Source organism: Entelurus aequoreus, linkage group LG01 (genome assembly GCF_033978785.1).
Source record: "Entelurus aequoreus isolate RoL-2023_Sb linkage group LG01, RoL_Eaeq_v1.1, whole genome shotgun sequence".
Classification (NCBI taxonomy): Eukaryota; Metazoa; Chordata; class Actinopteri; order Syngnathiformes; family Syngnathidae; genus Entelurus; species Entelurus aequoreus.
This window is the reverse complement of record NC_084731.1, coordinates 38,883,389-38,911,287: the sequence shown is the minus strand read 5'-3', so window position 1 is coordinate 38,911,287 and position 27,899 is coordinate 38,883,389. Positions and strand designations below refer to the sequence as shown.

Sequence of the window (27,899 nt, the reverse complement as noted above, 5' to 3'; positions counted from 1 at the left end):
AAGCAGTTTAACGTTGCATTTTATGTGTAGAAATGTTACACTTTATATGTAGAAAGGTTTTGTTAAGAAACCAATTCTGAGCCTTAGGGATGATGTTTGATAAGAAATTATCGAGTTTGAGTCTATTATCGAATCCTCTTATCGAACCGATTCCTTATCGATTCTCTTATCGAGTCCAGATAGGTTGTTGTATATGGAAAAAAACACACAATATTTGGTTTAACAAAAGCTCACTTTTATTATATAAGAAAACAATTTAATCTAAAAAATAAATAAATATTGACTGTTGCCCCCCTAAAAAAATAAAATAAATAAATATTGACTGTTGTTACCCAAAGTATATTAAGTGGGAATTTTCAGAAAAACAAATATATACAGTAACACAAAAACAACCTGTTTCTGTAATCACTATAGGTGTATAAATAATACTAGTGTTAAATAAAATCAGTCCCTTGGGCAAAAAAATGGAAATAATACAGCTCTCCAAAAAGTGCAATTCTTCTGCTATTTGACCTAACTAACTGTTTGTTATGATGCTTTGACATTTTTGCACTTTATTTCTTTATTGAAAGAAAATTCTATGAAGAGAAAAGTTGTTTGCAAATGTGGTTACAATGCTAAAAAATGAAAAGTTAAAGCTAAAAAAAGAAATACACTTTATTGAGTTAACATTATTTCTTTATAGGGGGAAAGATGTTATGAGCTAGGGAATATAACAACTACACTACCCATCATGCAACGGGAGTGACGAGCATGCGCGGTAGCCCCGAAAAGTGTTGTTGCATGTCGTCACCCGTGAAAGTAAACGTCAAGAACTCAGCCAACGCGCCTCGTCTGCATTATTTATAATTACACAGACAACACATATACAGTGTGATTTTGTTTTGTTTACAAGGAAAGAAAAACAAAAGTTGAAAAAGGGAGATCATGTCATTGTCATATATGTATGTGCTGCGGTTGCTATAAGAACGTTGCGACAGCTGCCGTAAAGGAGGTGCGTTGATAGCCTGGTTGCTATGTTTCCGGTGGGTCGTAGAAGTGTTCTTCATGTGTTTGTACCCTGCTCAAATCTCTCAGTAAAGTTATTCATTGGATTATACCTTTTGTTTTGAACTTTATTACACCTTGGAGCACTTTTTCCCGTCCATTTTTTTCCTGCTTTCGCTATCTGCGCCTAATGACTGAGCTACGTGACTGATTTCTTGTGATGTCACACGGAGCATTTCTGGTCGGGACGGGATTCGTTCCGAGGAGTTCGAATAAAGAACCAACTCTTTTTCTCTACTATAGTGGTCTCGATAACATGTACCGGTTCTCAAAAAGGGATTCGAGTCCGAGAACTCGGTTCTTTTCTTATCGAACAACCGGGAAAACCGGTTTCGAGTATCATCCCTACTGAGCCTTATCTTATTTAGTTTTATTTCGTTTTTATTTTATATATGTTGACCACATTAACCCTGGCAATGGACCCTGTGTGTATATAGCATGTATGTAATTGTTATCCTTAGCATTCATGACTGCCTGCTGTTGCACTGAACAGCCTAGTGGTGGCTCACATCCATTACACACAGAGCTATTTCTATTTTTGGGCAGAATTATTATAGTGTTCCCAATGTTAAAAAGATAAAGCCATTGTTTGCAAATTTGGTAAATAAATAACCAGAAAATTTATATTTTGTTGTTTTCTTACTGTACCGAAAATTAACCAAACCGTGACCTCTAAACCGAGCCTCTAAACCGAGGTACGTACCGAACCAAAATTTGTGTGTACCGTTACACCTTCAATGGTTACCATGACATCATCACATCATTTACATAACTTCTCATATGTTTTTCTTTAAAAACGCTCAAAAAATGTATTTATTCATTTAAAAACAAATCTGTTATTAGTTAGTATTAACATATTTGTATATCATTTTGCCATACTTTCAATTGTTGCTGCTTATAGTACAATGTACTTTGTTGGGAATTTGTGAAGTGTCTAGAGACTTAATGACTATTAAAAACGACAAATCTAGCATTTTTTCTTGTGTCATCATAGAATGAACTCCTGTTTAAAGACTCTGTCCCTTGGCTGTCCGCGTTGCTGCTCCGGTTAAACGTTCGCTTCCTTAAGAGCCGCCACTGTCTTCCTAATATTTGGACATTCTGTAGATCGCTGTCCGCAAACATGCAGGCTACTTCAGACAATGACGTGTGTCTTGTTTACATCTGGTTTCGGCAGCGCGGTTTTCGGTGATCAAAGTCTTTTTTGATGGCCGGAAAAAGACTTTTGGGTACATCACAAGACAAGTGTGTGCAAATAATACACTGTATATACCTTCATTCATAATGTAACAATCTGCTGGGGGTAATGTTTTATGATCGCGTCGTTTTGATTTTATGTTAATCTTTCTAATGATCACAAACACACCGTTCGTGCCTGAAAGCCAATTGGCGGAGAATGAAGAAGTGTTGTTGAGTGTCCCGGGAAGTACGGAGACTATAGTGCACAAGAGGTAAAACCTTTTGGAATTGTGCTGGTTGTTAGCATAAGATTTGCAATAAAACTTAAACATAGCATCAAACTTTGTGTGACTTCTTCTGGAGACCACAATACATTGTATACAGAAATTTATTTTCAAGGTGTGGCGGCTATGAATTTGAAGGAATCAGTTACATTAAAGAGAAACCCTGCATTGTATGTCTAGTATATCAATATAAACATTATAATAACAGAGGTGATCGTGTAATTCTACCAAGTCAACTTTTGCTGCTTTTCCAGGCTTTTGATGAACAAAACGTGCATGACAGCAGGTGTATGCGTTTGTGCGTAGACAGACACAGTTTTGAAACTACGCTCGTGCCGGTGGAGATCGTTTTAACCCTGGATATGCGTTTTTGAACCTATTCGTGTTCGTGTGGACACGGCCTAAATGCATTAGGGCCCTACTAATGGTAATGAAAGTTAGAGACTGCTGGTCTGGACTAACTAGAATGCTCTAACCTGACTTTTGCCAGATCCTTGTAGTTAGCTGAGCTCCACACAAGGGTCTGGGCTCGAGGGCAATGCAAACTCCTTCAATATAGCAAAAAATAATGAACCAATTAGGATTGCCGGGCGGGATTTAATAGATGTGACGTAGAGCTAAAGCAACTGTTTGATTCAAACAACAATGGCGGCACGCAGCGAGGAGTCGTGTACTGACATTGATTCTGCTATTGCAACTGTTTTGCGACATCGATCGTCTACTGAAATTGCTGCATTGTTTCAGTAAAAGTTCTCTAACTGTTCGCTCTGTCGTTATCCAATATGTCGGCTGTTCTGTTTTGGATTTCCCAGCGTCGCTCACATCAGCGTCACGGGTTGATTTTGATGTGAGTGGTTCAAGTAGCACGTCATTCAAGATAACGGACAAGTGGTTTCTCCAATCACATACAATTATTTTTTACAAGGCGCCGCCTTCTGAAATACATCTCCTATTGACAAGTCCCAGATCCCTGTGTGGAGCTCAGCGAACTACAAGGATCTGTCGAGAGTCAGGTTAAGAATGTAACAACATTTCCAAATAAACATCTTCAAGTGTCAAGGACAACTTGGCAAACTTACCCTCCTTACTGAGTGACATTGCTTCTGCAGCCTTTTCGCCATTTTTACTGCAATCATCCACATCAGGACCTAAAACAAACATGTTCCAAACATTTTGAATAAGAAGTGTGGCACTTTAGGAAACTGAACGTGTTTAAAGTTCATGACTTGAAAGGGTGCAAACATTCCCGCACACATCAATATGGAATGCACTCCCAACAGGTGTAAAAGAAAGTGCATCTCTACCCTCTTTCAAAACCGCACTAAAAGAACACCTCCAGGCAACTACAACCCTAGACTAACACCCTCCCCCCACCACATATCACCTCTCCAGATTGTAAATAATCAAATGTATATACTTGTTCTTATGCTTTCTGAGCTCACTATGTTCACTGCTCGCTGTACATATCCTACGAAGTCAGACCTACACTGTTTCAATGTCCATTTCTCAGATGATATTATTGTTGACGACTGAAGTGCTGATATCAACCAAACCTAACCCCCCCGCCCCAACCCCCTCCACATCCCACCCCCTGGATTGTAAAAAATTCAATGTATATACGCTGATGATTAACTTGTGTGATGACTGTATTATGCTGATAGTATATATTTATACCATGAATTGATTAACGTGGACCCCGACTTAAACAAGTTGAAAAACTTATTAAGGTTTTTGATTGATTGATTGAAACTTTTATTAGTAGATTGCACAGTGAAGTACATATTCCGTACAAATGACCACTAAATGGTAACACCCGAATACGCTTTTCAACTTGTTTAAGTCGGGGTCCACTTAAATTGATTCCTGATACAGATATATACTATCAGATATATACTATCATCATAATACAGTCATCACACAAGATAATCATCAGAGTATATACATTGAATTATTTACATTATTTACAATCCGGGGTGTGGGATATGTAGGGGGGTGGGGGGTTAAGTTTGGTTGGTATCAACACTTCAGTCATCAACAATCAACATCAACAATTGCATCATCAGATAAATGGACATTGAAACAGTGTAGGACTGACTTGGTAGGATATGTACAGAAAGTAGTAGACACAGAGAGACAGATCAGAAAGTATAAGAAAAAGTGTCTACATTTGATTATTTACATTTGATTATTTACAATCCGAAGAGGTATGATGTGGAAGGGCGGGTGTTAGTTTAGGGTTGAAGTTGCCTGGAGTTGTTCTTTTAGTGCGGTTTTGAAGGAGGATAGAGATGCCCTTTCTTTTACACCTGTTGGGAGTGCATTCCATATTGATGTGGCATAGAAAGAGAATGAGTTAAGACCTTTGTTAGTTTGGAATCTGGGTTTAACGTGGTTAGTGGAGCTCCCTCTGGTGTTGTGGTTATGGCGGTCATTTACGTTAAGGAAGTAGTTTGACATGTACTTCGGTATCAGGGAGGTGTAGCGGATTTTATAGACTAGGCTCACTGCAAGTTGTTTTACTCTGTCCTCCATCCTGAGCCAGCCCACTTTGGAAAAGTGGGTAGGAGTGAGGTGTGATCTGGGGTGGAGGTCTAGAAGTAATCTGACTAGCTTGTTCTGGGATGCTTGGAGTCTAGATTTGAGGGTTTTGGAGGTGCTACGGTACCAGGAGGTGCTGGGTGTTACCATTTAGTGGTCAATTGTACGGAATATGTACTGTACTGTGCAATCTACTAATAAAAGTCTCAATCAAAAGCTAAGTTACATAAACATAAACTGTCAAATGTGGTAAGAGTCGTTTGTATGCAGGTTGGAAGCAATAAATTGAGACATGTGACCGGTTGGAGGGACCAGAAGTCACATCGCATACACAAATCCTGTATATATGATTTATTTGATGTAGTGTATGATGTCTCGGGAGCACAACACGGTGAACAAGAATACAGTAGATGTAGCCACGGAAGCTACTGTTGTAAAGCAGAATAGAAAAGAAGAGTGTCGTTAATAGCAAAAGATGGGCGAGCAACATCAGACTCCTCCTCTGTCACCTGTGTCTCACTAGCATTAGCAGCATCATGCTAACTGCTAGCGACCTAGCTTAGCTGTCCACGACAAGAAGTTGACCACTTCAACACTAGCTTTGACTCTGACACACTACTGTCCAGCTTTGTTCCGTCAATCTGAGCACATCCGATAAACACCGAGTGGGAGTTTAGGCAGAGCTGTGACAATAGAGTGGAAACTACAATGGTGCCATTTAGTTAGCATGTCAACATAATCAGATGGCAGCAGACATGTTACCCACCCAGCGCTAGGACCCGGCAGAGTCTTTGTTTGGGTAACATGGCTAGCTCTGCCCCCGCTTTACGCGAAAATAAAGCCCGCTCTTTTTTATTAAACGCCTTCCTGGCAACCGCTCGTAGCGTAATTGTGTCGTCTTACCGTCGGGTGCTGTCCCGGCAGCCCACTGGGTCCAGGCAGTCCAGCTTTGACCCACGAAATCATCGAGGCTAGGAACCCGCCGATCCACAGCAGCCATTACTTTCACTGCGCGTTCACGTGCCGCCATCATCACTGCGCGGCAAGACGCTGACGTCACAAGTCGCGCTCGCGACAGGCGTGCGCGTTCTTACGGAAACAAAACAATCACATCATTTTTGTTTGATAATCGCTAGAAGAGTACTGAAATAGTGTCTTTTGTCACTCCTCGTCGTTTAAAAATAAATATATTCTTATGGAATAAAATGAAACACAATGGCGAATTTTGCTTCTGTTATTACTTATTTTATGACCCTAAAACTTCCTTCACCTTGATCTCCAGTGTCAATACTTTTAACAGCCAATGCACAAATATACTCACTTTTTTTTTAATTATACACTCGCTTCAGTACTTTCAATAACATGAATGTGGAATAAAAATCGAAATATTTTGAAGAATGCAAAATGTATCTGTGCATTTGTGAAAGGAAAAAAGCAATCATGAGTGAGTGTGTTCTACATGGTGATCCACGTTGCCCTTCATAATCCTTTTAAGTACTTAAACAGCAAACATCTTGTCTTAAACATACAGTAGCTATTATTGTCACGATCGGATATTTGTCCAATATCAGCACAAAAAAACAAGTATTGGATGATATCGGCCTGCATCTAAAAACTCCTTTATAAGCTCTGATAAAAGGAGTCCCGCAAATTTACTTGTGCAAAGCTGGCCAGTCAGTTAGCATCTAAATGTCCTCCAGTAAGCACAAAAGTTGGGTCTTTGCTTAATTTTAAGTGAAGTCATTTACCAAAAGTAAACATGGTAGGCTATAGGCTACTCGGAGCTAGCACCTACACAACAGCTAAGCACACAACCAAGACATACTGTACATGTATACAGCCGCGATCAAAAGTTTACATACACTTGTAAAGAACATAATGTCATGGCTGACTTGAGTTTCCAATCATTTCTACAACTCTTTAATTTTTTGTGATAGAGTGATTAGAGCACATATTTGTTTGTCACAAAAAACATTAATGAAGTTTAGTTATTTTATTAATTTATTATGGGTCTACTGAGAATGTTTCTTCAGCATTGTCCACACGTTTAAGTCAGGAAAAATGGGAAGGACATTCTAAAACCTAATTCTAGCCTGATTTAGAAACAAAAATTGAGCTGTTTGGCCACAATACCCAGCAAGATGTTTGGAGGAGAAAAGGTGAGGCCTTTAATCCCAGGAACACCAAGCCTCCCATCAAGTACGGTGGTGAAAAAGGAGGATTACCTCCAAATTCTTCAGAACAACCTAAAATCATCAGCCTGGAGGTTGGGTCTTGGGCGCAGTTGGGTGTTCCAACAGGACAATGACCCCAAACACACATCAAAAGTGGTAAAGGAATGGCTAAATCAGGCTAGAAATAAGGTTTTAGAATCGCCTTCCCAAAGTCCTGACTCAAATGTGTGGACAATGCTGAAGAAACAAGTCCAGGTCAGAAAACCAACAAATTTAGCTGAACTGCACCAATGTTGTCAAGAGAAGTGGTCAAAATTTCAACCAGAAGCTTGCCAGAAGCTTGTGGATGGCTACCAAATGCGCCTTATTGCAGTGAAACTTGCCAAGGGACATGTAACCAAATATTAACATTGCTGTATGTATACTTTTGACCCAGCAGATTTGGTCACATTTTCAGTAGACCCATAATAAATTCATAAACATACCAAACTTCATGAATGTTTTTTGTGACCAACAAGTATATGCTCCAATCAATCCATCACAAAAGAAATAAGAGTTGTAGAAATTATTGGAAACTCAAGACAGCCATGACATTATGTTCTTTACAAGTGTAAGTAAACCTTTGCCCACGACTGTAAACTATGTGTCCTTCATTGAACAATAATGCATCCTAAAACAGCACAATTGTCAATATAAACAAGTATCATATAATTATAGTTCAAGTCAGACGCATATTAGAAAGTGAAAAAGATGCATGGGGACACAAGCTTAACATATACATATACATATATATATATATATATATATATATATATATATATATATATATATATATATATATATATATATATATATATATATATATATATATATATATACATATACATGTATATATATATATATATATATATATATATATATATATATATATATACATGTATATATATATATACATATACATGTATATATATATATATATATATATATATATACATATACATATATATATATATATATATATATACATATATATATATATATATATATATATATATATATATATATATATATATATATATACATATATATATATATATACATATACATGTATATATATATATATATATATATATATATATATATATATATATATATATATATATATATATATATATATACATATATATATATACATATACATATATATATATATATATATATACATATATATATATACATATACATATACATATACATATACATATATATATATATATATATATATATATATATATATATATATATATATATATATATATATATATATATATATATATATATATATATGAAAATTCAAAGTTATCAGATTTGCATAGGACTGATTATTTTTCCTTAAAATAAACTTTCAAGGAAAAAAAACACTTTGGCACAAAAAGAAGCAGTGTGCTTCCAGTTCAAAGACGGCTCACCGGGTCATCTGACCAACTCTCGCTCAGCACAGATATCAAAACTAATTATGTGAATATGGATGTACTTACTACAGAAATGAACTTGTAAAAATTGTATGAAAAATAAATTTACATACAATTACACAGTGCTAAAATGAATATATGCTGGTTATATTAATGATAATAATAAAGTTTCTTAAATGTCAATACAATTTAATTGCAAATTAAAAAAAACTTGCCCACTTTAATGATACTTTTTGCGCTTAAGAAACTTCTCTATGACTTTAGCTCTAACTTTTAAGGGAGTGCTATTAAGTCAGTTTTAAAATTTCACGTTCGAGTCCCCAAAAATATAAAATATTTCACTGGAGCTGAAGCGCCTGCAAAATTTGTGAATTTTTGTGCATGTTAAGGTCCTCATAAATACGCTCAAAGTGGTAGGATAATAATGAACGAAGCAATTTCAACAAGGCGTAAACAGATTTTCGCTACTCGGGCCCTAAGTACTACAAGTACAATAAACTGCAAGTACCAGCACTAGAAACAAGTCAGATGTGCTGCTGTACAAGAAACATGTGATGTGATTGAATATGATTGACAAACTTTGTTCAAATCAAATGTTTCATTAAAGCATTCTTTGGAGAGAAGGATGAAACATTTGTGACAGACCCACACAAGATGAAGTAACACATTTTACTTGTGATCACTCCATCAAGCACATAGCAGTTTGTCAATAGTACACATCAAATACTTCCTTACTTTTTCCAATTAGCATTAGCATTAAGAAGATGATATATGGAAAACAAACTAAACGTAAAACTGTTGTTAAAAAACAAAGAATTGGTTGGACAAAAGTCAGCAGGCTTTGTTCCTGATCAAGCTGCATATAAATACACGAGAGGGAACAACCTTACCAATTCATATTACAACTTGAAGGACAAACATGTACATTCGCTTGCAAAAATAAAGATATAAAAATAATCAGTACTAATAGTGTCAGTGTGAGTGTTGATTAGCTGCTAATATAATAAATCTAGAAGTCAGTAGTTATTTTGTCTGTAAATAAAACATGTTCCATATTGGTAGCAGGCCGGTGCAGTAGTCGTCATGCAGATTACATGCTAGCACGCAGTAAGTAGCTTTCTTTTAGCACAGCAGTCTTTCTCTTTGTTGACCTGCTTTAGACAAGGAAATACTTATGTTAATTACAAATATTTATGTGAATGAGTACATTTGGAGGAATTGCTTTGGTTATTTGCAAATTTTTGCACATATATTTTACGATTTGCATGAAATACCTTTTTTACAGACATGCATATCAGTTTTATACCTATAGAGAGAAATGTGTTTTATGCAAACAAACAAAAAAAACATCCGCAAACAAAAATCACGGAAACAACGTAAACTCAATCTTGTGGGTGGGGCCTCCTCTGAACAATGTTACAAGGCTCTTTGTCAGTCTGGTATGATGCCGTGACTGCTGACTACTTCCGCCCTCATCACGTTTGATGCCGTGACTGCTGACTACTTCCGCCCTCATCACGTTTGGAGGGAAAATACAAGTGATGCGTCAAACGATACTAAAGCATCGATACATTAGGAGACACAAAGACTGATACTGTTTCCTTCGATGTGTGCGTCACTTTATGGAAAAAAACATGTCACCGATACAGCTGCTGTGTGTGTGCTGTGTTTGTTTGAAAACGCTTCTATCTGCTCACAAGCAACAGATCGCACTGCACAAAGTCAGAGGAGTGGCATGTTTGTCATCGGTTTTTGTCGCCATTATTAATGTAAATTGGACTAAGAAAAAATAATAATTCCCAAGTGTGGGATCATTATGATCTTTAGCACTAAATAAGGTAAACATTCCTTTTTAGTGTTACCATTTGGCTCATTGACCAGAGTTGCACAGCTATTCATTTTTATATAATAAAAAAAAGGAATAAATAATATTTGCTAATCATGAATTTTATTTGCAGGTCAAACATAATAATTGAGAAGATGGCAGGTTGAGCTATTATTAAACACCAATTCAGTGTCAATACAGCCAGTGAGTGTGCCACACACTCACTAAGGCCTCATTAACCCATTGCTTGAAAATACCGAAGATTAGAGGTGAGCGATGCTGACCTATATAAAGGATTCTAACATAGCATTGTACAGAAAAGGCCCCGCCCACAAGATTAAAGTTGAGTGGTAACCAAAAAAGGATTTGCAACCAAAACTTTTTTGTTAAAATAAAATAAAAAATTTTGTTTGCTAATATTTTTTGTGACAAACTCTTTTTTTTGGTTGCATAAAGAGACACAATTTTATCTCCATTAATACCACAGCTGAAAATGGTCAATATTGTTGTCAATTAATAAAAAGCTGATAGATCAACTTGATCTTTTGTCCTTAAGAGAAACTACAGTACTTCTGTGGAAGCGAACGGGCAGGTTAAATTTCTACATCAGAGTACACATCCTAGGTCATGTTTTTTTGTTGCTTTGTCTTTTAACAATAAAGTTGCAGCATAATGAATGAAAGGTAAAATGAAAAAAAGGCCTCATTAGTAAGAATAAAAAAAGCTGCGTAGTCAAATGAGAACTTATTTTTGTAGAACCAGTGTTGGGCAGAGTATTTCTGCTTTGTGTACAGTGACATGTTAATAATAATAATAATATTACTATTACTACAGACATGCTTGAGAGATGCTTAGGGTCCCGGGGCCCCTCCTTCCTCCACGGTGGCAGGCGGGTTGGGGTCTTTGTGGAAGGAAGTCTCCTTGTAGATGAACCAACAGTTACCTGCCCAAAGGATCACATTTAAAAAGCCAAAAATCTGTGGAATGAAAGAAACATATTATAAATGAACTTTGTTGATCATTGCATGCATGAACATTTAGCACAATAACCAGAAAGGGTACTCAAATACATATATGCAAATGTAAATTCATACATGTACCAAATGTAAACTACTTGTATTAAGTGTACATGTATACATGTACATACTAATACTTATTGTGTAAAGTATACATTTATGCATGTACCACACTTACATTACCTGTATAAAGTGTACATTTACATATGTACCACACTAACAGTACTTTTATAAAGTGTACATTTATACATGTACAAACTAACACTATTAGTATAAACTGTACATTCATACATGTACACAATAACACATGTAAAAACTATACATTTATACATATACACACTAACACTATTTGTAAACTGTACATTCAATGAATGTACAAACTGTACATGTATGAATTGTACATGTATGAATTGCATTCAAACATGTGCATACCAACACTGCTTGTAAAAAGTGTTAATTTAAAAATGTACACACTTACACTACTCGTATAAAGTGTACATTTATACATGTATCACACTAACACTACTAGTATAAAGTGTACATTTATAGATGTGAACACTTACACTACTAGTATAAAGTGTACATTTATACATGCACCACACTAACACTACTAGTATAAAGTGTACTTTTATAGACGTACACTACTAGTACAAAGTGTACATTTATACATGTACCACACTAACACTAATATAAAGTGCAAATTTATACATTTAAACACTAACACTACTTGATTAAAGTGTACATTTTAGGGGTGTAACAATTCATTTTAACAACTATCAGAGTCAATATTTGTGGTTGTTGATACAATTCACAGAATGTATTCTTTTAGAACAATATGATAGTGTTGGCCCTGTGATGAGGTGGCGACTTGTCCAGGGCGTACCCCGCCTTCCGCCCGATTGTAGCTGAGATAGGCTCCAGCACCCCCCGCGACCCCGAAAGGGATAAGCGGTAGAAAACGGATGGATGGATGATACGAAACGATTTAGTGAGTTGAAATCAATTCAGTATTTTTAATTTAATTTTTTTTTTTGTCAAACAGTGTGACTGTGAAATAAATACTGGATACTGCAGGGGACGTTTCCTGTATTCCTGTTATTTCTTGTAAGGGAATTATGTATAAATGAAAATTGAATACAAACAAACAAGTGAACAACAATTAATGGCCAATGCTTTCACATCTTATTTGAATAAAGTGCAACCAACACTTCAGGTTGAATTTACAAGAGGGAAACTTCTCTGCTCACATTTTCAACATTCAAGCAATTTTCAATTAAACTACAACAACCAACATTTAAACAAAAGATTTACCTGCAACATAAAGTTCCGTGGCCCTGCTATACAGTATCTTTTCTCTACCCTAGCGTCGCAGATGACGGACAGCGTCCCTGTTAATAGTGTTGGTCCCTCGATTCCTAATTTCCATAACCTTCTTTATGCATCTCTTCAATGTATTGCTCATGATTGGTTGAAAAGTTATCTTGGTGGCAGAGAACAGTACGTGCATATGAATAATGTAGATTCAGATAAAAAGATTATAACACATGGAGTACCCCAAGGTTCTGTATTGGGACCAAAATTGTTTTTATTGTACATTAATGATATCTGTAAAATCTTTAAAAAACTCAACTGTATTCTCTTTGCTGATGATACAAGTCTGTACTGTTCTGGGCAAGACCTTGGCCATCTCTTAGGGACTGTAGAGAGTGAACTCCACATACTAAAGCAATGGTTTGATGCCAATAAACTATCAATCAACCTAAATAAAACAAAATATATAATTTTTGGAAATAGGAAAAATATCAAACAGTGTCATATAAGAATTGATGATATGGAGATAGAAAGGGTGTATTCAACAAAATTTTTGGGAATCCATATAGATGATAAATTAAATTGGAAACTGCACATAAATATACTTAAGACAAAGATGGCAAAAAATATTGCTATGTTACATAAAATAAAAAACTCCGTAAATCAAAAGGCTCTTATCATGTTATATAATTCTTTTGTACTCCCTTAACTTAATTATTGTGTCGAAATCTGGGGTAACAATTACAAAACAAACATTAAATCTATATTCTTACTTCAAAAGAAAGCGATTAGAATTGTAAATTATGCAGATTATCATGACCATACCAATGCTCTGTTTATTAAATTAAAAACATTAAAACTGCACGATCTTGTTGACCTCAACACTGCTATTGTGACGTACAAAGCTCATAACCACATGCTGCCTGGGTGTCTACAGGAGAGGTTTAAACCCAGAGAGAATCCCTATGACCTCAGAGGTTCAGCTGTCTTCCAGAAAGCTAAGATAAGAACAAGCTTAAAAAGTAGATGTGTTTCTGTCAGGGGGGTTCAACTGTGGAACAGCTTGGATTATTCCTTAAAATGTTCCAGTTCTATTCACACATTTAAAAAACACTTTAAGACCAATGTCTTGAAAAAATATATCACTCTTGAATCAACACAGTAGTTAATACTATGATCAATGTTAATTCAAATACTAAATGTGGGTTATAAATAATAATGGAAGTACAATTGTTTGTATATAGTATATAAATTGGTACAAAGGTTTAACATGTCTACAAGGATATTTCACATGCCTTTACTGTGTATATAATTGAACTGTGTTTATGTTATGTATAATGTGTATTTATAATATGTTGTACAATGGACATTCAATAATTTTCGGAAGTTTATTTTGTACTTGACATTGTTTATAGGGTTAGGCGCAATAAGTGTTCAACTTCAGCCTAAACCCTTTCGGTCTGCAACATTTTCATTTTCAATTTAAGAATGTACAACTGTTTGTTTATTTTGTTGACGATTGACCGAAGAATAATAAACTTGAACTTGAACTATTTATTTCTAATAAAATGACTTCTCCTTGTGTTTCAGAAGTTGGTGCTTCGTCTTAACTTGCTCCGCTGTCACTTCTATTGAGTCGGTTTCGTCTTTTGTGGCTTAAAGTTGTGTTGCGGCTTTATCATTGTGTTGTGTCATTTGTATTTATTGTGGCTTTTGCAATCGTGTTGTAAGTGAACGGTATAATTTTGTAATACCCGGTAGTGGAGAAGGAGGGACACAGTCAGAGATACACTCTCAGATGCTTTCTTAACAAGCGGTAACAAACTCAGAGAGTCACACATACAGTACATACAACAGCTGCTGTTAGCCACAACTCACGTTTAAACACTGAACACACAGACACCCAAACTCTTGGGGGCCTTTGTTCATTTTGCCACTATCGCACACGTCACACACAACAGCACCACCTCTTAAACGCACGTGTTGTAAGTGAACAGTATGATTTTGTAATACCCGGCAGTGGACAAGGAGAGACACAGTCAGAGATACACTCTCAGATGCTTTCTTAACAAGCGGTAACAAACTCAGAGAGTCACACATACAGTACATACAACGGCTGCTGTTAGCCACAACTCACGTTTAAACACTGAACACACAGACACCCAAACTCTTGGGGGCCTTTGTTCATTTTGCCACTCTCGCACACGTCACACACAACAGCACCACCTCTTAAACGCACAAAGACACAAGTCTCAGATATTACACTATTGCTTGTGGCGTTTGCGTTTGTTATGGCCTATTTTCGACCACCGCATATTTGCCATTTTTGTTTTGATGATGCCACAGAAGGGAAAATAGACTTAACATTTAAAATTATTATTATTACAAGTGCTAAACTTCATATAAATTATCTTGTTCTTAAATCGAATGTTTTTCTTTTTCTAGTATCGATAAAATCGATCGATTCATTTTTAAAACGATCTTGGATCAATACCCATTTCTTTGAAGGCAAACTTGCAAGCACAGATCAATATACTTGAACTTTAGGAATATAAATCGATTTATCGATCAATCGTTGCACTCATAGTACATTTATATATGTACCACAATAACACTACTTGTATAAAGTGTACCATATTTTTCGGACTATAAGTCGCAGATTTTTTCATAGTTTGGCCGGGGTGCGACTTATACTCAGGAGCGACTTGTGTGAAATTATTAACACATTACCGTAAAATATCAAATAATATTATTTAGCTCATTCACGTAAGAGACTAGACGTATAAGATTTAATCGGATTTAGCGATTAGGAGTGACAGATTGTTTGGTAAAAGTATATTATCTTGGTGTTGGGTTTTATCAAATAAATTTCCCCAAAAAATGTGACTTATACTCCAGTGTGACATATATGGTTTTTTTCCTTCTTTATTATGCATTTTCGGCCGGTGCGACTTATACTCCGGAGCGACTTATACTCCGAAAAATGCGGTACATTTATACATGTACCAAACTAACAGTACATGTATAAAGTGTACATTCATACATGTATAAACAAACTAACACAACTTGAATAAAGTGTACATTTACAAGTAGTGTTAGTGGACCCCGACTTAAACAAGTTGAAAAACTTATTCGGGTGTTACCATTTAGTTGTCAATTGTACGGAATATGTACTTCACTGTGCAATCTACTAATAAAAGTTTCAATCAATCAAAAAGTGTGGTACATACATATGATTTTAAAAAATCATCTAAGGAAAGGTAAATAATAGGGGTGTGGGAAAAAATCGATTCGAATTCAAATTGCGATTCTGACGTTGTACGATTCAGTATCGATGATCATTTTTCAAAAATCGATTTTTTAAAATTTTGTTTAACATTTTTTTTTAATTTTTATTTTATTTTTTTATTTTTATTAATGAATCCAACAAAATAATACAAAGCAATACCATAACAATGCAATCCAATTCCAAAACCAAACCCGACCCAGCAACACTCAGAACAGCAATAAACAGAGCAATTGAGAGGAGACACAAACACGACACAGAACAATCCAAAAGTAGTGAAACAAAAATGATTATCAACAACAGTATCAATATTAGTAACAATTTCAACATAGCAGTGATTAAAAATCCCTCATTGACATTATCATTAGACATTTATAAACCATTTTAAAAAAGAACAATAGCGTCACAGTGGCTTACACTTGCATTCCATCTCATAAGCTTGACAACACACTGTGTCCAATATTTTCACAAAGATAAAATAAGTCATATTTTTGGTTCATTTAATAGTTAAAACAAATTTACATTATTGCAATCAGTTGATAAAACATTGTCCTTTACAATTATACAAGCTTTTTACAAAAATCTACTACTCTGCTTGCATGTCAGCAGACTGGGGTAGATCCTGCTGAAATCCTATGTATTGAATAAATAGAGAATTGTTTTGAATCGGAAAAATATAGTTTTTGAATCGAGAATCGCGTTGAATCGAAAAAATCGATTTATAATCGAATCGTGACCCCAAGAATCGATATTGAATCGAATCGTGGGACACCCAAAGATTCGCAGCCCTAATAAATAAATATGTTCAAGCTTGATTTACCACTGAGGCATTTAGGCGTCCCATGGAGGGAAACTCTCCTGGGTGGCAGAATTTACAATCCTCCTCCACGAGGTGTTCAGGGTTGGTGGCCCATTTGACATCAGTCAGGCCTTTGCCCCAGGCTGAAGAGGACACAAGCCACAGGAAGGCGAAGGCAGCGGTCAGCACCAAATCCTAGTAGAATGCAAATAAGCAATGCATAAGCAGTGGATGTACATTATTTGCTTTCTGTAGTAAGAGTTGCTACATTTTTACAAATTACATTTCAGTAACAAATTCAATGTAATTTGTCAATCTTATACATTTACATTCACATGGACGCTGCAGGTTCCAATTGGCTGGCTGGTTTGTCTGCTTTTTCAAGCACTGTCATCAGCTCACTTTTCTATTCAATTTCTCTAAAATATTTTCTAGTTTTCTGTACTAAAAGTGACGACAGAAATATTCTGTAAATAAAGCAGTACAACATTTAGAAAAACGTCATCCAAATAATTACATGAGTAAGTATTTGGTGAATACGTACTCACTCAATGTGGAAGTGGAATGTTAGAAAAGGTTTGATCAAGTTAAATTAGTTCAACAGAGACCAATGGTAGGTATGAAAAACACTAACCTATTTATTATTAAACATCTTAAGAGGACTTATGCTGTCTTTAAGTTGAAGTGGGTGGTAACTGTTTTTGGCAACACCTATTGGCCACAATAATTAGCTAGGTTAAGCTCATAATGTAGGAAGTTGGGTGACGTGGGCACGTTTGTTACTGGAAACTTTCTAATACGATTCTGCCTTGAACTATAATTATTTGATACTTGTTTATATTGACAATTGCAATATTGTTCAATGAAGGACGCTTGTTACATGTATATCTTGCGTGCTATATTGTGCTTAGCTGTTGTGTAGTTGCCAGCTCTAGCCTACCATGTTTACCTTTTGTAAATGACTTGACTGGCTGTCCAGCTTTGCACAAGTAAACACACTGAAGTTCTGCTTGTGTCGGACATTTTCATGCAAGCCCATACAATCCCATACTTGTTTTATTGCAATATCGGATCAGGAGACCGCTAATTAGATGTATACTTATTTTCCGTGTGCTCTGCTGCTATTGTTGTTCTATACTGCATATGTTGCTGCTGCTTCTGGAACCTTAATTTCCCTGAAGTCACACGCGATCAACAAAGCGTTCCAGTATCTCATGTTATCTTGTACTATATGTACGCAAATGTGGACTATTTGTTGGGATGTCAAGGCGTCCATGCTATATGCAAATATTACTCACTATGATAGGGCCGCGAGTGGTCTGGCGATAGACATTCTGGTAGCCCAAGTACAGAATGAGTGTGGCAGTGCAATACAGGAAGCCAAACACGCCCACACACACAAAGAACTCTGCAGAGGAAGAGAAGTTGCCCTGTAGGTAGGTCTGATTGGAAGGACTGCCGTCACATGAAGGAATCTTGTAAGGGTTAGCAGACAACCTAAATGGTGAAAGAAAGAAAAAAGAACAGTCAGTCCAACATTCCCCAGTCACGATTTATAATCTTACCAAATAAAGTCCTCACCTGGCTTACTTCGTCCAGGAAAGCACAGTTAAAGACATATGAAGTCATTAAAACATGGAATAAATTGAGAGTTGAATTTTCTCGCTCACAAAATCCATTTAACTTTGAAGCCTGGGAATATGTTGTGACATTTTCTTGACTGTACAATGTTATAACCTGACATCATTATGTAATATTGACAATCCAAGCACTGTCTATCCGTTAAAAATGTGTTTGTTTTGCTGGGTCATGTACGAATGACGCTCAGGTCTTTGAATGCAAACGCTGCCTAATGTACTGAAAATAAATTATGTTTATTTAGAAAAGTACTTTTAATAATCATTGAATACTGCATGAGTACATGTTTATGAATGTTCTCATTCATTAAGTCATTGTCATCTCAGGGTATTCAATCAATCGCAACTGGACTGTTTGGTTCGTCTTAGACTAGATCTGACCAATCTAAATCTATGAGCACAAACTGATGAAGCCTACACTTGGATGAGCAACGAAACGTCTTCTAAACCAAACAGTCAAGTTATGATCGATTGAATGCCCTGAGATGCATGACGACATCTTTATAATACTGCACGCCCAGGTGGGACAATGACCTCAAGTACATTGGTTCAAAAAATCTAAAATAAATGTCTTCTAAATCCCTTCCAATACATCAATCAGTATTGTTAGCAGAAATGTTAGTAATTAATCAAAATGTGTATTTTTAGATGAACTTTTCTACCTGAATGGGTATCCAAAAACAGGCGACACCGACGTGGTGTCCTCAGATCCAGGACACTTGACTGTCAAGTTACTTGTCCCAGAGTAACCTCCAGTGGTGGCAAAGGCAAAAATGGCAAAAACCTGAAAGAGAATTTTATGAGGATAAAGTTGAATAATAAACAAGAAAAGCCCTCAGAGCGCACCTATTTCTGATATTTACTGGAAGGTAAATGAAAAGCTGCCAATAACGTTGTTATATTGTAGAATTAAAAAAAACAGAATGAAAACTCTTGTCTGTCTCCACTATTTTTCAGCTTTTCATTCATCTCTCTCGCTCTCTCTCTATATATATATACACACATGTATACATACATACATACATATCCATTAGGGCTGGGAATCTTTGGGTGTCCCACGATTCGATTAAAAATCGATTCTTGGGGTCACGATTCGATTCAGAATCGCTTTTTTTTTCTCAATTCAACACGATTCTTGATTCAAAAACGATTTTTTTTTTTTTTTAAATGAAAACTATACACAACAATACCATAATAATGCAATACAATTTCAAAACAAAACCCGACCCAGCAACATTCAGAATAGCAATAAACAGAGCAATTGAGGACACACAAACATGACACGGAACAATCTAAAAGTAGTGAGACAAAAATGAATATTATCAACAACAGTATCAATATTAGTAACAATTTCAACATAGCAGTGATTAAAAATCCCTCATTGATATTATCATTACAAACATTAATAAAAAAAATTAAAAAAATTAACAATAGTGTCACAGTGGCTTACACTTGCATCGCATCTCATAAACTAAATGTCTAATGATAATGTCAATGAGTATTTTTTAATCACTGCTATGTTGAAATTTTAACTAATATTGATACTGTTGTTGATAATATTCATTTTTGTTTCACTACTTTTGGTTTGTTCTGTGTCGTGTTTGTGTCTCCTCTCAATTGCTCTGTTTATTGCAGTTCTGAGTGATGCTGGGTCGGGTTTGGTTTTGGAATTGGATTGCATTGTTATGGTATTGCTGTGTATTGTTTTGTTGGATTGATTAATTAAAAAAAAATAAATAAATAAAAAAAAAAAAATATATATATATATATATATATATATATATATATATATATATATATATATATATATATATATATATATATAAAAATAAATCGATTTTTTAAAAATGAGAATCGATTCTGAATCGCACAACGTGAGAATCGCGATTCGAATTTGAATCGATTTTTTCCCACACCCCTAATATCCATGTATAGATACATATACATACATACATGCATACATACAAAGCTACATATACATGTATAAATACATATACCGGTACATACATAAATACATATACCGGGACATACATACATACATGTATACATACATACATGTATACATACATGTATACATACATACATGTATACATACATGTATACATACATGTATACATACATATATACATACATGTATACATACATATATACATACATGTATACATACATATATACATACATGTATGTATACATACATATACATACTTGTATACATACATATACATACATATACATACATTAATACATACATATACATTAGGGCTATGAATCTTTGGGTGTCCCACGATTAGATTCAATATCGATTATTGGGGTCACGATTCGATTCAAAATCGATTTTTTTCGATTCAACGCGATTCTCGATTCAAAAATGATATTTTCCCGATTCAAAACGATTCTCTATTCATTCAATACATAGGATTTCAGCAGGATCTACACCAGTCTGCTGACATGCAAGGAGAGTAGTAGATTTTTGTAAAAAGCTTTTATAATTGTAAAGGACAATGTTTTATCAACTGATTGCAATAATGTAAATTTGTTTTAACTATTAAATGAACCAAAAATATGACTTATTTTATCTTTGTGAAAATATTGGACACAGTGAGTTGTCAAGCTTATGAGATGCGATGCAAGTGTAAGCCACTGTGACACTATTGTTCTTTTTTAATTATTTTTATAAATGTCTAATGATAATGTCAATGAGGGATTTTTAATCACTGCTATGTTGAAATTGTAACTAATATTGTTACATTGTTGATAATATTGTTATGTTGTTGATAATATTCATTTTTGTTTCACTACTTTTGGTTTGTTCTGTGTCGTGTTTGTGTCTCCTCTCAATTGCTCTGTTTATTGCAGTTCTGAGTGTTGCTGGGTCGTGTTTGGTTTTGGAATTGGATTGCATTCTTATGGTATTGCTGTGTATTGTTTTGTTGGATTGATTAATTAAAAAAAATAAAAAAATAAACAATTTTAAAATATGAAAAAAAACAAAAAAAACCACGATTTTTTAAAAATGAGAATCGATTCTGAATCGCACAACGTGAGAATCGCAATTCTAATTCGAATCGATTTTTCCCACACCCCTAATATATACAGGTATACATGTATACATACATATACATACATGTATACATACATGCAGAGGTGTGGACTCGAGTCACATGACTTAGACTCGAGTCATGAATTTGGTGACTTTAGACTCGACTTGACAAAATGTAAAGAGACTTGCAACTCGACTAAGACTTTAACATCAATGACTTGTGACTTCACTTGGACTTGAGCCTTTTGACTTGACAAGACTTGCTACTTTCACTAAAACCCAAAGATTAAAAAGTTGTTCAGGAGCGCTCTGTATCTTTCATTGTGTACGTGTGTCTGTCAGCGTGTGTACTGCCTGTCAGTACAATATCCAATCAAATTATATCCACGTTGTTTTCATCCCACAGCATTCATCCAATCAAATTGCAGGACAACCAACGAAGAAGAGCTGTCTAACAACGCGACAGTGAGGAAAAATTATGGCAAAAATAGTTTTCTTTGGGCATTAAAACTACGAGTTGGTCAACAAAAAAGGAATTGCAGTATGCAAAACATGCGGTTCGAAGATTACAGACAGAGACGCAACAACTTCCAATTCCGTTCGACATTTGAAGATGCACAAAGAAGGGTAAGTTTTGAATGTAAGCTAACGTTTATTGGCTAAGTAACGTACATTTTATTTGCTGTGTAGTTAAATCAGTGAGGCTGTAAACTCACTGCTAACGAGATGAGATCAATGAGATAAGGTAAGAACATATAGAAACTGCTGTGGAACTAGTTACAATGCAATATGCCATGGAAATACAATGTTAACACTTTTGTGCAAATGAGTACATGTGCACTTTTTTTTCAAATGTGTTTATTCTGTAAAGGAATGAGTTAAATGTTTAAAATGACTGGTTAATAGTGCTATTATGAAGTGCAATGTCAGCACTATTTTTTTTTCCTGAAATTTCAAATGCACTTGTTTTAATAAATAAATACAGCGTTTTAAAAGCATCTGTGTAAATATATTAGTCTGTGTTTAAAATAACTTGAAAGGACTCGAAACTCAAAATGCAGGACTTGGGACTTGACTTGAGACTTTCCAGTCTTGACTTTGGACTTGACTCTGGACTTGCCTGTCTTGACTCGGGACTTGACTCGGGACTTGAGGGCAAAGACTTGAGACTTACTTATGACTTGCAAAACAATGACTTGGTCCCACCTCTGCATACATGTATACATACATATACACATACATATACATACATGTATACATACATGTATGTATACATACACATATGTATACATACATGCATGTATCATGTATGTGTATGTATACATACATGTATGTGTATGTATACATACATGTGTGTTTGTATTCATACATGTACAGTATGTGTATGTATACATACATGTATGTGTATGTACACATACAGTACATGTATACACTATGTATGTATCATGTAATGTATGTGTATGTATACATACATGTATACAGTATGTATGTATACATACGTGTATCATGTATGTGTATGTATACATACACATACATGTACGTATAATTTCCCCTCGAAGTAAACAGAGCCAAGCGCTTGGTTTTTCGTAATTTTCCCTCGCTTCCCGGCGTGCTTTTAAGAGCGCACTGCTGTGTTTAGATGGAGACAGGTGTGGACAATATTGGAGACAGACGCACTTGTCCCCACCCTTAAAGTATACAGCGAAGGAGAAAATGGTGATGTTGCTTTCATTTTCTCAATACAGCGTCCATCAGCTGCTGTGACTGAGAGTTAATGACCTGAGGAAACATGCAGCAGGCAATGTGTCGTGAACGTTGTCACAACTTTTTTATTTAGTCTTTAGTTTGTTTACTAGGATGATCACTTGTCCTTTATTTAACTGCACACTATACCAGTGTTTAAATAACATCAATACTAGTTAAAATGTTTTGTCATCTCATCGAATTGAATGCTGGCTGTGAATATTGTGTATTCGTTGTGAGAGGTGTCACTCTTTATTTATGTTGGCCAAACTGTTGTACTGATAGGAGGCGTTGGAGAAGAACAAAGCTTGTTTATTTGACTTTATCTTCATTAGCCAAACTGCTTTGAGTTTTATCCATCCATCCATCCATCCATATTCTTCCGCTTATTCGAGGTTGGGTCGCGAGAGCAGCACCCTAAGCAGAGAAGCCCAGACTTTCCTCTTCCCAGCCACTTCGTCCAGCTCTTCTCCAGGCCAGCCGGGAGACATAGTCTTCCCAACGTGTCCTGGGTCTTCCCCGTGGCCTCCTACCTGTCGGACGTGCCCTAAACACCTACCTAGGGAGGCGTTCGGGTGGCATCCTGACCAGATGCCCGAACCACCTCATCTGGCTCCTCTCGATGTTTTATATTAATTTCAAAAAATAAACGCCATGTTTTTTACATTTCTTGTGTTTTTTCATGTCACAAAGGTGTTACTTCAAAAACCATTCAAGTGACACATCATGTTGTTAATGTTTTATTGTGTATAGTTAATTCCTATACGACTTATTTCTGCTCAAACTCTTAATGGCTCTGTCCCGATACAGCATCTACATGTACACATAAATGTACATTATTTAAAAACATGAATAAATTTTTTTTTTTTTTAAATACCTCCCTCCATCAAAATGTAAAAATAATAAAGGCATCATGTAGTGACAAAAAGCTGACACGTTGATATTAGGGCTGCAACAACTAATCGATTAAATCGATTAAAATCGATTATCAAAATAGTTGGCGATTAATTCATTCATCGATTCGTTGGAACTATGCTATGCGCATGCGCGGAGGCTTTTTTTTTTTCTTCTTCTTTTTTTTTTGTAATTTTTTTGTTGTTGTTTTTTTTGTTTTATAAACCTTTATTTATAAACTGCAACATTTATAAACAGCTGAGAAACAATAATCAAAATAAGTACAAAATAAGTACAAAAACAGTACAAAACAGCGCCAGGGCGGCGGTGAGGCTACGTCTCGTGAGGTGGCGTAAGCTAGCCAATGATGGTCATGTGCAGCTCACGTGACGACGTCGTCTCCTTTGCTGGAAACATTCGAAAAATGGTGCAGGAAAACACTACCGATAGTTTAGCGGAGAAACATCTTGAGGTTATTGCTTCAATGGAGAAAAGTGTACGACCTAAGTCGTCAAAAGTGTGGAAACACTTTACTTTAAAGACTTCAAAGAAGAGCGTTTCCTGCAAAATGGCACGGAAGTACAACATTGCTTCAGAAGCACCTGCAAAAGGAAAAATGTTGGAGCCATGGATGAAGGGAGGAACTCATGGTACGTAACTTTTTAAGTCCATAGTGGCAACAGGCATTCATGAGTTCAGCTTAAGTAACTTTAACTTTAACTTAAGTAACTTTAAAGTTATGCCTTTGTTGCAACGCGGGGCTGATAATGTGTCTCCGGCACATTTGACTCCGTTTTGAGAGAGAAAACGCACGGTTACCAATTTCGAAATAAACGTAACGGACAGAAATATCTCAGGTTGGTTTCATAATGGATCAATGTAGCCGGGCCGATAAAGCTATATCAATCTATTTAGATTTGAGTGACGCTTTAGTATAACTAAACGTTATGAAGGTGCTGGAATATTTCATGCTATTATTCAGAGGCAGCCTAAAATGAATAATTTATTATTCACAACAGAAACGTGTACAATATCTGATTCAGTTCTGATCTGATGAGTTACATTTCTGTGTTATTATTGGTGTATGCTGCACCAGAACATGGTGCCAGTATGCTTGTTTTTTTCAATAAAATACTCTAAAGGATAGAAATGTAGTTTGTCTCTTTTATCCGATTATTAATCGATTAATCAAACTAATAATCGACAGATTAATCGATTATCAAATTAATCGTTAGTTGCAGCCCTAGTTGATATTAATAAAAAAATTAAAAAACAGTATATATACACTCGCACGCACGTACGCATAACTGACCAACGTCAAGATCACATAAAGGGACCTAAGCCCACAAAGTCAAAGTGCGTCTAGGTCACATTATCGAACATGCAAACCCAGTGATAGATCGTCCTTGATTGAAGATTTTCAGTTGGAAGGAGAAAAGGTCATAACAACAAACTTTTTGGTCTCACGATGGACAAATACATGTAATGTGTATTATATGGGAATATATATTATATATATTAATGTTTCCTTTTAGAGGGAATGTCTATCATGTGTTTTGAAGTTAACAAATGCTGTTGATAATATACTTTGTTTAAATATATTATGGATATAATGAATGCACAACACTGAAACGTGTGAACAAAACAGCTTCTTTTTTAGGGTAGAAAGCAAGCGCTTAAATTATGCTGACAGCACAGAAAAAGGCAAGCACAAGAGATTTCACATGATTTCCTCTAACCTTTGAACTGTGCAGAACAATAAGTATGTCACATAGACATATTCCAACTCTGCCAGCCTTCTTTGAGTCAAGACAACACAAAAGACGCTGGAATTCATCAAGCCTTTGATTGTGGTAGGTTACAACATTTTAAAAGGTGACTAAAAACAAAAAACAAAGTGTTCTAAAAAAAAAAAACTAACTATGGCATGCAGACAGACACAGTATCTACTATTAAGACTCTGGAATTCACTGTGGGCATGTTGTACATAAACAGAACTAAACATAAATGTTGAATTGGAGTTCAACCTTCGAAGTAAGCTAGTGCCAAGGAGAAGCCAAAGCTTGAAAACCCTCTTCTCTTATTAAAAGTCTCCTGTTTAGAAACACTTCCTGATGAAATATCTAAACAAAGGCCAGTGGATAAGGAGAAATTAAAGTGTGCTGAAACGCCATCCATTCATCCATTTTCTACCGCTTGTCCTTCTCTGGGTTGCATGGGGTGCTAGAGCCTATACCAGTTTCACTCGGGGGGAAGGCAGGGTACACCCTGGACAAGTTGCCACCTTATTGCAGGGCCAAAACACAGACAGACAACATTCACACTCACATTCACACACAAGGGCCAATTTAGTGTTGCCTATCAACCTATCCCCAGGTGCATCTCTTTGGAGGTGAGAAGAAGCCGGAGTACCCAGAGGGAACCCACGCAGTCGCAGGGAGAACATGCAAACTTCACACAGAAAGACAAGAAAGCCCGGGGATCGAACCCAGAACCTTCTTATTTTGAGGCACACGCACTAACCCCTGTCTCACCGTACTGAAACTGTTCAATAGAAATGGAGAACATGACTACAAAGACATACATTTATCGCATGCTGTCAACTCTGAAAGATTACAGTATTTTCCCCATTTTGTCTATCAGTGGCGCTGAGATCATTATCCATGCGTTTGTTACATTTCGTCTTGATTACTGTAATTATTGTATTATTTTTGGGCCTCCCCATGTCCAGCATTAAAATATTACAGTTGGTTTAAAATGCGGCTGCTCGACTTTTGACTAGGAAAAGAAAGTTCCATCATATTACGCCTATACTGGCCCACCTGCACTGGCTCACGGTACACTTAAGATGCAACTTTGAGGTTTTATTACTTGTGTAGAAAATATTAAACGGTTTAGCTTCATCTTATCTAGGTTACGTATGGAAACCTACGTTCCAAGAATGCCAGATTGTTAATGATTCCCAGAGCCGCAAAAAAGTCTGCAGGCTCTATTCTACAGCGTTTTCTATTCAGGCTCCAGTACTCTAGAATGCCCTACCGGCAACAGTTGTAGATGCCACCTCAGTAGAAGCATTTAAGTCCCACCTTAAAACTCATCCAGATACTGTAGCTTTTAAATGGACTCTGTTTTGGACCAGTTGACCTGCCACTTCTCTCTCTTTTTTGCCCCCTCTCCTGCAAGGAGAGATTACCAGATGGCCACGGATAATCCCTTGAGAGATACTGGTCTGGAGGAAGTGCTACCTATTCTAAATCATGACCTGGTGTGGACCACTTCTCTATGACCTGGATGGAGACCTCCTACAACTCTCTGCTTGCACCAATGGACTGGACTCTCAGATTATCATGAATTATGTCATTGTCGTTTGTGCAGCCCTTCGAGGCACCTCTGGTTAATGGCTATACAAATGAACTTTTATTCATTGATTCATTGATTGATAGATAATCCTCAAAATATGTATTTTTTTTTGAAAATATACAACTTAATCCTTTAAATTTCTCGAAAATCTATAATATAGCTTTATAAAGATGAAAACTTTTATCTTGAAAATGCACAACCTAATACTCGAAAGATTACAAAAAAAAATAAAAAAAAGTTCTTGAATGTATAATTTATACTTCCAAAGATTAAAACTATTTTTCTCTACAATAC

General features: G+C 35.8%; 2 protein-coding genes across 2 annotated transcripts in view; both read right to left on the bottom strand.

Annotated features, from left to right (window-relative positions):
- Positions 1-6,940, bottom strand: part of atxn7l2a (ataxin 7-like 2a) — a 32,279-nt gene extending 25,339 nt beyond the window's left edge. Inside the window, exons 1-2 of the mRNA XM_062050064.1 lie at positions 5,952-6,940; positions 3,590-3,658 (exon numbers count right to left, since the gene is read on the bottom strand). Of these exons, the coding sequence (XP_061906048.1) occupies positions 3,590-3,658; positions 5,952-6,081 (199 nt within the window). The 5' untranslated portion in view covers positions 6,082-6,940. The remainder of the gene's footprint in view (positions 1-3,589; positions 3,659-5,951) is intronic.
- A 2,409-nt stretch (positions 6,941-9,349) lies between these two features.
- Positions 9,350-27,899, bottom strand: part of sypl2a (synaptophysin-like 2a) — a 33,284-nt gene continuing 14,734 nt past the window's right edge. The window contains exons 3-6 of the mRNA XM_062050052.1: positions 19,231-19,352; positions 18,230-18,428; positions 16,953-17,126; positions 9,350-11,496 (exon numbers count right to left, since the gene is read on the bottom strand). Of these exons, the coding sequence (XP_061906036.1) occupies positions 11,371-11,496; positions 16,953-17,126; positions 18,230-18,428; positions 19,231-19,352 (621 nt within the window). The 3' untranslated portion in view covers positions 9,350-11,370. The remainder of the gene's footprint in view (positions 11,497-16,952; positions 17,127-18,229; positions 18,429-19,230; positions 19,353-27,899) is intronic.